General features: G+C 31.5%; 1 protein-coding gene across 1 annotated transcript; it reads left to right on the top strand.

Moving 5' to 3' along the window:
- Nucleotides 1–7570: 7570 nt before the first annotated feature.
- On the top strand, nt 7571–9843 carry LOC121391907 (flavin-containing monooxygenase FMO GS-OX-like 7; the record flags this gene model as incomplete). Its single annotated transcript, XM_041523371.1, is given in 6 exon segments — nt 7571–7784; nt 8645–8884; nt 9051–9106; nt 9108–9507; nt 9510–9614; nt 9617–9843. Coding segments are annotated over 6 exon segments (1242 nt in total), but the record flags the coding sequence as incomplete, so codon positions are not given.
- Between the last annotated feature and the right edge of the window lie 2990 nt (nt 9844–12833).

Raw genomic sequence — 12833 nt, forward strand, 5'->3', positions numbered from 1 at the left:
ATAATACTACAGAGAATAGACCTTAATACTTTATGAAAGACTTACTAATAAACTCTTAAAACAGTCGTCCACTGCTCCGAAAATAATTGCCTATCAAAACACAAGTATTATTACAATCAAAATTATTCTCAATGTGAATATTATAGGAGTATTACTATGTATATGTCATATATGTACCTCCATTGTGTCTTTTTCATTTAATGGTGAGCCAGTTTCCTTTGATTTTATCATTAATTCAACTCTGAAAAGTTCATACAATTATAAATGAATCCTACCATTTCAATCAATGTATATGCTACTGTCTTTTATCCATCCATCCACACTCCTTCCCTCAAAAAGCCATCCATTTATATTTCACTTACTCTTCCAATTGTTTAGGTATTCTCTTAACAGTAGATGGTACTACAGTACAACTATATAAGATAACATATATCATGTACACACACACACACACACACACACACACACACACACACACACACACACACACACACACACACACACACACACACCTTCTAGAATTCATAGCAGGTGTAACTAAATTAGTCTCATCAACTTGTTCCTCTTGTAGTAGCCTCTTTTTACGTGTTGAAGCAGCCATTCTAAATATAACAGATAATAGCACATCTATTATTACATGTTTAAGTAACAAATTGTAGCAAAAATTTTAAGCAAATGTGCAAATTAATACAATTCGTTATGAAACTGAACATTAAGGACATAGGATATAGATTACTATTAGTATTAACTAATATTAATATGAAGATTTGACACTCACAGTAAAACCATTATAAAAACTTCTGAAGTTCTGATATATAGGAAACTTATTTACTAGTAGCAAAAAGTGGTCAAATACGAAGCAAGAGAGTCAAGGCCCATTTGTTTAATTAAACAATATCACAGTACAGAATGAATTAGTTTGATTGCCAGGCCCATAACTCATTTGTTGGCTGTAGACAACCGACAGATGAGTGACTTCCTTTTCTGCTAGTTTGAACAGAATTGATAAAGTTTTGTAATTTTTGAAGACAATTGTTTAACACACAGAGAGGAAGTCAAACTCTCTTCCTTTCAGGACCACCACTTGACTTCCTAGACTGCACTTTTATATTTACTGCTGATTTTGTATTACTATGATTGTGGGGCAACAACTTACAGCCTGTAATGAATATTGTTATGATGTAATTTACAGGATGTAGTATTTATATTGTAATATAGATTTGATAAAACGGCACAAATCATAACAATTAACAAGACATTAATTTCTGAAGACTTAAAGTTAATAATTATTTTTTAGTATTCTATGTTCATAAACATTGCTGGTAATTTTTCAATTTTTCTAATTCCACTTGGTTTTTACTATGAAACCAGAACCTTCTAAAATAGTTATAGAATTTTTCACAGCATGATCAGTCATACCCATTATCATATAATACTTAGCAACTGACTGTTTACAATTATAGTTAATAGTTATCATATACATCTGACAGTTATAACATGTATTTTAATTTATTTGTTCCTTCAATTATAGCATATAACAACAATAGCAACAAACAGACATAGAAGTAAACAAGGTCCAAAACAAATATTAGACTATTTTATATGTCATATATAAAAAGTGACTTCTACTTATTACTTACTTTAGTAATAAAAACTAAATAATTAATCATAATAAAATAATTTTTATATGCTAAATAAAATTAGATTGGATTAGGCATAGCCTTCAATACAATATGGATGTCCTTTGTTAGGATAAATAGTATTGAACTGTTAGTTAGTTCCATAATAATTACTGTAATCAAAACAGTATATAATATGTTGTTGATGATACATTTCAATACCTTATAAGAATATTACAACATCTAGTTATAGCAACCAACTGGTTTTCAACATTGTATAGTATATACTCTAAATTTTAATGTTTTCAAATTGCAAAATTTAGTAAACACAATAAATAATAGAGTTATATTGCATATCATTCTCCCTAAATTAACACAATATGCATTTCATTATAAAATTAAACACTTTTCTTTTTGCTATCTACTATTAATATGAAGATTTGGCAAATCATACTCAAGACTTTACTATATAATTTTCTGCCATATATGGTAATTCATTTACTAGTAGCAAAAAGGTGGTCAAATATGAAGTCAGAGTGTTCAGACTATAAGATTGTATTAAATATCACAGTACAATGAATTATTTCGGATTTGCAATACAAATGAATTAGCAGCCTTTTTGGATTTGATATAGTCCTTAACTCTTTCGATTGTCAGTCTTCCCGAACCTGCAGCCCTTCGGGAAGACTGACAATCGAAAAGTGTGTGACTGAATTGATTTTTCCTATATACAAAAAAGCAATAAGAAGTCAGGAAACTCTCTTCCTTTCAGGACCACCATCCTGACTTGATAGCTTGGACTCTTTTATATTTACTGCTGATTTATGTATCAATAATGGCCAAAAATTGAAATGATTAGTAATAAATTGTAGACAATGTTCTTTGAAACTAGTGAATATGTGAGTCTTACAAGGCCTTCCTTCTAAGCAAAGAGGCTTATCATGATGTAATTTGCCCTGAATTGATTGAACAAAGTAGGGGGTGGGGATAACAATGGTGCAGCAGAATAGTCTGGTCATGTATTATAAACAAAAGAGTAAATAAGTCTATTTCTTCTACTACAAGTAAAATGGCAAGCATCCCTTAGTAAGTTAAAGCTAACAAACAGATCCTGATATAGGCATATTCAAAGCAATGAATATAGCATATGTAATGAAGTAATCTGATTGGTCAACACAGTACAAGTCAGTCACACACCTTGGTCTCATTAATTATGAGTTTATACACCTCTGGTCTCTAGTCATCAATATATAAATTACATATCTATCTTGTCCTCAGTGTATAATGTATAAACTATCTCTATTTTTACTTACCCTCTTGTTCTTTTAGTTTGAATTGTTCCATTTTCTTGTGCTTTTTTAACTGTAGAATTTGCTACACTTCGTCTAAAGTATATAAAAACATATGACAAGAATTAAATTACTGCTAGATAATAAGATAATGGCTAGACAATATGTACAATGAATGCATTGAAATAACTCTTTATCTGTACTCACAAAATATTATATTTGAACACAATTCATTCCTTAGTGTATTAAATTCATTAAATCGAACTCACGTTGTCATTCTTTTAGCAGGAGTGACTAGTTCAACTTCTCTTGGAGTTCAAGTTCTCCTATGTTCATTAGTTCAATAACAGATATTATAATATAGTTAGTTATCTATTTGTCCATCCAATCATTACCTAATAATCCATCCATTTATCTATTATTCAACTTACCTTATCATAACAAATTTTAGTCTCTGTTTTACCTGGTAACTGACTAGTACTAGTAGATACTTCCCAGTCAGTTGACTCATTAACAAACTCTTTCATCTCTCTCTTCTCTCTAGAGACATATTACTTAAATAACATATATAATATTGTTCAACTTACTAGTGACTGCATTACTAAGTCCATAGTACCACCTTTAACTAAATGAGAAAAATGTACTCTCTCTCTCTCTTATGTATTTGTTAACACACACACACTTACTTATAAACTCTGCCAATGGCATATTGTATATCTCCTAAATAAAAAATGATCATCTGACTGTCACACATTACACTTACAGGTGGTATGGTACTCTTGTCTGGTAATAATCGAACACACTTAAGTGCCTCCCTTTCATATTTCTTACAAGTCAAGTCATAATTCTGGGAACTAAACAGTATGTAATTACAATGAACTTTGAGTCAATTTTTTACATATTTACTTTGACATTGCATATCACGGATTACAGCTTGAAGATGTTCCTTTGGTGTTACTTCAGTAACTTCTTTGACTTTATCTGCTGTCGTCTGAGAACGATTAGCATCTGCTTTTCTTGTTGCCCTTGTCCTAGGCATCTTCTCGTTTTAGACAAACTTTCCCGCCACAGATAGTTCCTAATTTAAGGAACTTTAAAAATACTTATTTATTTTCGTATAATTAGATCTATTATGGCTACTGACCTGCAAATGAGGGTTTCTCATGGCAAATTTGTTCCTAGTTAAAATTGGACCTAGGTCCAATTTATGCAAGTTAAATTTGGACCTAGGACCCAATTGAAAATTGAAATTGAAAGGTCTCGAGTCTAGTAAAGGAGAGTCCAATAATAAAAGCACAGTTAGCACATCCATCAGCACTAGTAAATTGAAGTATTTCAATACAATTTTTATCATACATGTGTAATTAAAAATAACATTTGTGTGTATTGATAGACACTGAACCCTAAACTTAAATTGTTAACAAACACCAAATTAAATAATAAATTAAAATAAATATTATTAAACCACATTGGTCGGGCGGGAATATATCAAGAGCACGTGTACACACCTAGCAAGGAAATGCGTGACCATCATTTTGGCGGGAAAGATCAGCCACTAGCACACGCCCGACGAGCCAAAATTACATAGTAGTAGTGTCCTGGCATTTCCCGCCAAATTGTCATGGGTTTTTGCCTTGTGTTTGTCAAAATGAAGCGTGACAGAGATGTCTTGATAACATAAAAGGACTTCATGTTTCAAGGTTATACAAGGTAAAAGACCCCCGTGGGTCTTCGTCGCTACGACTCGTCTTTGATTGTTCTCAGTTCTCTGATGGATTGATTGTTCTCAGTTCTCTGATATTTCGCTTAGCTTGTTCTCAGTTCTCTGATATTTCGCTTAGCTTGTTCTCAGTTCTCTGATGGATTGATTTTCAGTTATCTGATATTTTGCTTAGCTTGTTCTCAGTTCTCTGATGGATTGATTGTTTTCAGTTCTCTGATATTTTGATTGTTCAGTTCTCCAATGGATTGATTGTTCCAGTTCACTGATATTTTGATTCTTCTCAGTTCACTGATGGATTGATTCTTCTCAGTTCACTGATATTTTGATTGCTCAGTTCTCCAATGGATTGATTGTTCTCAGTTCTCTGATATTTTATTTTCTTCTCAGTTCACTGATGGATTGATTGTTTTCACTGATATTTTGATTGTTCAGTTCTCCAATGGATTGATTGTTCCAGTTCACTGATATTTTATTTTCTTCTCAGTTCACTGATGGATTGATTGTTTTTACTGATATTTTGATTGTTCAGTTCTCCAATGGATTGATTGTTCCAGTTCACTGATATTTTATTTTCTTCTCAGTTCACTGATGGATTGATTGTTTTCAGTTCTCTGATATTTTGATTGTTCAGTTCTCCAATGGATTGATTGTTCCAGTTCACTGATATTTTGATACTTCTCAGTTCACTGATGGATTGATTGTTCTCAGTTCTCTGATGTTCTCTTGATGAAAAAGGTGAGTTGCTCTCCTGCTCATTCTCTTCTCTCTTCTTCCTTCAAGCCTTCTTTCCTCTTCTTTTTTATTTTTATTTTTATTTTTTTTTGGGCTATTCAGCCTATACACTATACACACACTCATACAATCTCTAAAAAATCATCTCCCTCCTGCCGCTCGGCGGCCTAAAAAAAAATTTTTTTTTAATATCTCAGGCCGCCGAGTGGCGGGGGGGAGCTCTGATCTTCTAGGGTGCGTGTGTGTGTGCTGTATGTGTGTGTAGGTTGGTGGTCCTTTTTCACTTCCTCTGTCTCTCTTCACTCTCTATCCATCCATTCATTCACCAACAATTAATAACTTCTCTCTTTTTCTTTCCCTGCAGGAGCAGCACTGGTGAAAAAGGTGAGCTGTCTTTCCATCCATCCATCCATCCATCCACTTTTCATCTATTCTTTAGTATCCAGTTGTTATTCTTCTCTTTCTCCCTCTATGTTCTCAACTGGTGGACTGACTGGACTCTTGGGAACTCTCCATCTTCTTTTTTTACTATTGTTGAATTGGAGACCTTCACTGGACTTCTTGGTGGATTGGAGACCTTCACTGGACTTCTTGATGGATTGGAGACCTTCACTGGACTTCTTGGGGACTCTTCAACTACAGAGACAATTTTTATTTTATATTTTTTTATTTTTATTTCATTTTTTATATTTTCAATTTATTTTTATATTTTTATATTTTATTTTTTTTATTTTTATTCTGTAATTTTTTTTATAGTTTTTTAATTTAAATAGTTTTGTCTTTAATCTTTTATAGTTTGTTCTAAAAAAAGTTTTTGGCTAAAATAAGTCAATCTTAACTTTAGTTTTCAAAGGTTAATCTTTTTAAAAATATTTTCTTTAATTTTTAAATTTTTTTTATTTTTTATTCTGTAAATTAATTTTTTATAGTTTTTAATTTAAATAGTTTTGTCTTTAATCTTTTATAGTTTGTTCTAAAAAAAAAAGTTTTGGCTAAAATAAGTCAATTTTAACTTTAGTTTCAAAGGTTAATTTTTTCTTTTATTATTTCAAAGGTTAATTTTTTTTTCTTTTATTTTTTATTCTGTAAATTTTTTATAGTTTTTAATTTAAATAGTTTTGTCTTTAATCTTTTATAGTTTGTTCTAAAAAAAAAAAATTTAAGTAAGTCAATTTTAACTTTAGTTTCAAAGGTTAATTTTTTCTTTTATTCTGTAAATTTTTTATAGTTTTTAATTTAAATAGTTTTGTCTTTAATCTTTTATAGTTTGTTCTATAAAAAGTTTTGGCGAAAATAAGTCAATCTTAACTTTAGTTTCAAAGGTTAATCTTTTAAAAATATTTTCTTTAGTTTGTTGTTCTCTTTTTATAGTTTTTTCTCATTTTTCTCTTTTATTGTTTATATATTTTTTTCTGATTTATAGCTTGTTATTTATTTCTTTTATAACTTGTTTTTTTTAGTTTGTTATTTTATATCTTTTATAGTTTTATATAAAAACATTTTTTAAAGTCAATCTTAACTTTAGTAATTCAATTAGAATTCAATTTCTTGAATAAGTTTAGAATTCAGTTTCTTTTGAAACTGTAACTTTTTCAAACTTAACTCTTTCATCTTTCTCTTCTCTCTAGAGACATACTACTTAAATAACATATATAATATTGTTCAACTTACTAGTGACTGCATTACTAAGTCCATAGTACCACCTTTAACTAAATGAGAAAAATGTACTCTCTCTCTCTCTATATATATTTGTTAACACACACACACTTACTTATAAACTCTGTCAATGGCATATTGTATATCTCCTAAATAAAAAATGATCATCTGACTATCACACATTACACTTACAGGTGGTATGGTACTCTAATAATCGAACACACTTAAGTGCCTCCCTTTCATATTTCTTACAAGTCAAGTCAATAATTCTGGGAACTAAACAGTACGTAATTACATGCAATGAGCTTTGAGTCAATTTTTTACATATTTACTTTAACATTGCATATCATGGATTACAGCTTGAAGATGTTCCTTTGGTGTTACTTCAGTAACTTCTTTGACTTTATCTGCTGTCATCTGAGAACAATTAGCATCTACTTTTCTTGTTACCCTTGTCCTAGGCATCTCGTTTTAGACAAACTTTTTCTGCTTGGTAATTTAAGGATCGGAACTTTAAAATATTTATTTATTTTCGTATAATTAGATCTATTATGGCTACTGACCTGGAAATGAGGGTTGCTGTCATTGGTACTGGAGTAGCAGGGCTATGTTGCTTAAGGCATCTCACTCGTTATCCAGAGTACTTCAAAGTACAAGCATTTGAGCAGACCAACCAAATAGGTGGTACTTGGGTCTACACTGATAAAATAGGTCAAGATGAAGAGACTGGACTACCAATACACTCCAGCATGTATAAGAATTTGAAGTAAGAAAGAGGACTTATAGTATTGCTCAATAAATAGCTATGATTGACATTTTATACATAGTCCAGACTTTATTTAGAACTAGTCTTATATTCACTAGAATCTTACCTTTTAGGCTCCTAGGGTTGGATCCGGTAAACCCAACCTCACCAATAATGTACTCAACTGGAAACTTATTGCATTTATAAAATCTAGAACACTTATTATGTGCATTATGTTTTTGCTCTTACATGTAGTGAGGTCTGTACTTTCTATAACCTCACCTATTAAATTGCAAAACCAACAGCCACACCCTCCACTATCAATAATAATCCTTGAACAAAGCATTGTCTTTTGCATGAACTTTGACCTGTGCTAGTGTACTCATAGTTTGCTCATACCTACTGCAACATCATCTGTGCCTCATTTCAAGCACAGGTCCTTTACAACTCTATAACTATTGCCTCATCATTTCTATCATAGTTAGTATGCAATGAGGTGTCTTCTGATTTTTGAAGTACTAAAAGGAAAAGATTAAAGAGACTCAAAGCTAACATGACCACTTCATAGCCCCGAAAAACCACTTCTGAGTTTGCATGGGTATTTTTGCTGACAAATGCCAACAATTATTAGCCAACAAAGGGTTAAATAATCAGTTGCATTGGCACCAATTTACAGCTTTGGGGGTTAAAGTTTATTAAGGAAATGTGGTACTTATATTGACCACTGTAGTATTCATGAAACAAATTGGAGATTACATTGTTAAAGTTTGACCATATGTTAGATTCAAAGTACTGATTTAGTTATACATCATATAACAGTATCAACAAACTTAGTATTATTAGCAATTTATAATTTTTTCTTTTATTCCAATCTATCAAGAAACTAACTTACCTAAACAAGTAATGTGTTATCCTGGCTTTCCATTTGACTCCAGTCTACCTTCATTTGTCCATCACTCTGATGTCTTACATTACTTAGAACAATATACTGAACATTACCAACTCTATCAATATATACAGTTTTACTCTCAAGTAAAGAGAGTAACTCCTTCATGCTCATCACCAATGAATGTTATTAATCATAGAAATGGCTACCTTAATCCATTTGAAGTTACAAATGGTAAATGTTGGGAGGTGGATATTAAACAAGTTCATTCTGGTGATGAAGAAAAGAAATTTTTTGATGTTGTGTTAGTTTGCAATGGGTAGTTAAGTTAAATTACATCAAATTGACGTCTATTGACTTTGTTTTGCTTGTGAAATGTTGTTACATTTTTTTCTTACAGGCATTTTATTTGTACCTCATTACAATGTACGTGGTCTGGAACATTTTAAAGGAAACTGTTCTACATAGTCATGAATATCGTTTACCAGATCCCTTTGAAGGACAATGTGTTCTTGTAGTTGGAGCTGGTCAATCAGGTATTGATATATGTCTTGAAGTTGCTACTAAGGCAAGAACAGTTCTAGTCAGTCATTGTAAAGGACACATAACATCGCTACTTCCAGGAAATATCTATGAAGTTAAAGGAATTACTTTTATTTCAGAAACAGGTTCTATACAACTTGATGATGGAGACACAGTCAAAGAGAAAGTTGATAGCATTATACTATGTACTGGATATGAGTACGAGTTTCCATTTTTAACTCCAGAGTGTGGGATACAAGTTACTAACAATAGAGTACATCCATTATATAAACATATTGTTAACATAGTCCATCCATCTATGGCCTTCATTGACTTAACTTCACTGTAGTGCCACCTGTCTGCTGTGATGTACAAGTACAATATTATCTTTCTGTTCTTCTTGGTAGAACAAAACTTCCTAGTCAAGAGGAAATGAAAGAAGAAAAGAGGAAATGTTTCGTATACAAGTAGAGAAAGGAATTAAAGAGAGACACACTCATTTATTAGGTGATAATCAATGGAGTTATTATAATGAGTTAGCAGAACTGGGTCAATTTGAACCACTTAAACCAGTGATTCAATCACTATATGATGAAGTGAAGATATATAGAAGTCTTGATGTCGCTAGATATAAAGATTTGAATTATGATGTTATTGATGACAAACATTGTGTAAGAAATAATAACGTTTTTTTAATATGTTCTAATATTGAGCTATAGAACACTTGAAAGCAAAATGTTAATATCATAGCTCCTTCATATCTTCTTACACGCACATCCTTAGAAAAATGGGGTTCGTCTGCAGTAGTGGCATAATTAATGCTGTATATCCAATATGTTTGTCTGTTTAAATTATAATTTGTAATTAATAGAAGTGAGGTTTCAAGTATTTGGTGCTCTCTCTATTCATGCAAGCCTAACTTGAAATTGATATTGTTGGCAGACGTAGTATATGAAACCAAAAAATTCCCGGAATCAAATTCCTGGATCACCCCACCTTACTTTGAGTCTTAGACAGGCAAACGTTTTCAGAGTCGAAGATGTCCGATTCTGCTTTGTCTAGTAGACCGAAGTATGATCAGTTAATAGAGTTACTAGATACTCTAGTCAATTGGCAAAAGTTTGGTACTTTCTTACCTGGTATTAAGAGTGATCATATCCAAGTAATTGAATGTGAAAATAGAAGAATCGACCAACAAAAAGCTGCTCTTCTTACAAAATGGCTGAGTGTTTATCCTGAGGCATCATGGCAGGATGTTACATCTGCACTAGAAAAAGCACAAGAACGTTATTTAGCAACAGAAATATATCAAAAGCTCAATCTCTCCATCAACTGATGTTACAATCACCAACGACACCAAGCACTTCTCAAGGTATGTTTTAATTATTAATTCATTGTGTTATTTTTCACTTATTTTACTCAGTATTAATAGAGTACATAGTTAATAACACACTATAAAGGGGTATAAAAAGGTTAGGGGTTAAATAACTTGGGTTTAGTAGATATATGAAAATATACAACTTATCATCATTTGTATCAGAAAGCAATAAAGGAAAAATAAAATAATTATAATAACTTGTAATTTAGTGGGAAAGCATTAGTTCCTTCCTATTAGCTTATTAAATTTGTATTACCCAATTATGTTTCTTGCAAAAGAACTTACTTTTCATTAAGCCACACCATGTTAGTTAACACACACACCATATATGATAGGAATATGAATGCCAATAGTCACTATAAAAGTCTGTGTTAATGTTTTTGTCTATTCACACACCCTCTTTGTCACTTAGTATGTTTAGTGGTTTAAACTACATGCAAACAAGATCCTAACAATATTCATACTTTTTGTGTTTCTACGAAAACCTTAAATTGAGTTTTAATATTTTAGTTTCGTCTGTTTATGAAATTTTCTGATTGTCAGTATCCCAACGTTAGTAAGATCTAAATTCACCTTGTCACTTGTAGCCAGTAATAAATAATAATGATCATTATTGTTATTGTTACTCTCCACTAGTTCCACATATTCCTGTAAAATCAATATCATTAGAAAGTAAGGAAGAGGGAAAATGAAATACGAACAACTTTAAAGAACCTACACAGTAATTTTAGTGACTTAATGGTAGCTGTTCGTTCAGCCTTTGACCACAAACTACAACATCAACAACTAGTACTAGTGAACTTTACTAGATGGATTGAACATCAAATGAAATGGGTTGGGCAACTGAGTAAAGTCACTGATTTGAATGACATTTTTATGAAAATAGCCCCATATTTTACTTCTTAGACTGTGAATTAATTATAGACATGAGCGAAAAGTTTCTTGATGACTTAGGAGAAGACAAGGCCCTTATCAGTGACTTAAAGACATAAGATGAAAGCTGAAGCACTTGTTTCTTTTATCTACAGTGGCGCAACTAAAATCAATTGAAAAGTATATTTTTTCCTCATCTATCAAATTTAACAATATGCCATCAACTTTACATTGAATTACATAGCAATGGAATGAGGCTACTATTGATGCACTCTATCGCAGCTTTATAGGACAACTGCTTCCTCACAGATCAAAGCAATCAATTCTAAAAGCATATTGAAATTGGTCCAGGCTCAGTTATTATTAAATACATTGTCCTAGAATTTCAAGCTGAATTGTCTCATAGCTTATGCTAAAGGCAAAACTATTAGTTTATGCGTCTCATTGGTATCTATTTATATCTAACAATTACTGGTGAGCCCTTCCTTGAGCAAATGACAATTGACTTTTAGTTTTTGATATGGCTCCTTGTTGAAACGCCTAAGTTGGTCATATGAAGGTCAGCTCAAGTTTCTCCTACTTGATAAGGTCTACATTAATGTTGTTCTTATTAACGGGAAAATTGGGTCAAATAAGCAGCCAATTTCTTTTGGAAGGAAAACAACCTTCCAATTTTAAGCTTGGTAGACTTTCAACATAATTTTATATAAAAATGCACTAACTAATCTTGATCTATAGTATACATGTATTGGGAAAAACAATTTTCTCTTCAAACTGTTTTCTCTTTCTTATCCAACCTTCCACACCAAATTAGTATTTAAGTCAACACAGTAAAATTACTCAAGTCTACAGAATTTTATCTCGGTTGAATGACCAAGTAGAAAAAGACACTGAGTTCTTACTTTCCTAAAATTGGAAATTGCTTCCGCTAGCAACCTTGAAATCTAATGTTTTAACATGATCATAAATGAATTATTTTTAATTCTTATTTAAACAAAACAAGTCTTCTCCACCTTTTCAAATATTACTAAAAACCCTATGAAAGACTTTCACAACTATTCTTCCTGTAGAACTTATTAACAGAAGGAGTTATCTGCAAAGAGTATTTTAAACTAAAAAAAGGAGGTTAATAAATCCTTGAGGCACTATTAAAATGTCCTAAGACCCCAACAACTAAAGTTTGCCAGCATTTTACTTCAATCAGAGAAATCAATACTCATTTTCGAGGATAGGTAATAAAAGTAACTTCTCAATCAAATATTTTTCTTTATTCTCATTTAATTTACATTTTCTCTCCCATCACCTCAACAACGGAAGCATACGAAATTCTTGTTTCGAAAGGAAAAAAACCCCTTCAGGTTTTATTAAAACTTATAACTTCATAACATTGATCATAACTCCTTTTTAAAA

The sequence above is a fragment of the Gigantopelta aegis genome, unplaced genomic scaffold (genome assembly GCF_016097555.1).
Source record: "Gigantopelta aegis isolate Gae_Host unplaced genomic scaffold, Gae_host_genome ctg3082_pilon_pilon, whole genome shotgun sequence".
Taxonomy (NCBI): Eukaryota; Metazoa; Mollusca; class Gastropoda; order Neomphalida; family Peltospiridae; genus Gigantopelta; species Gigantopelta aegis.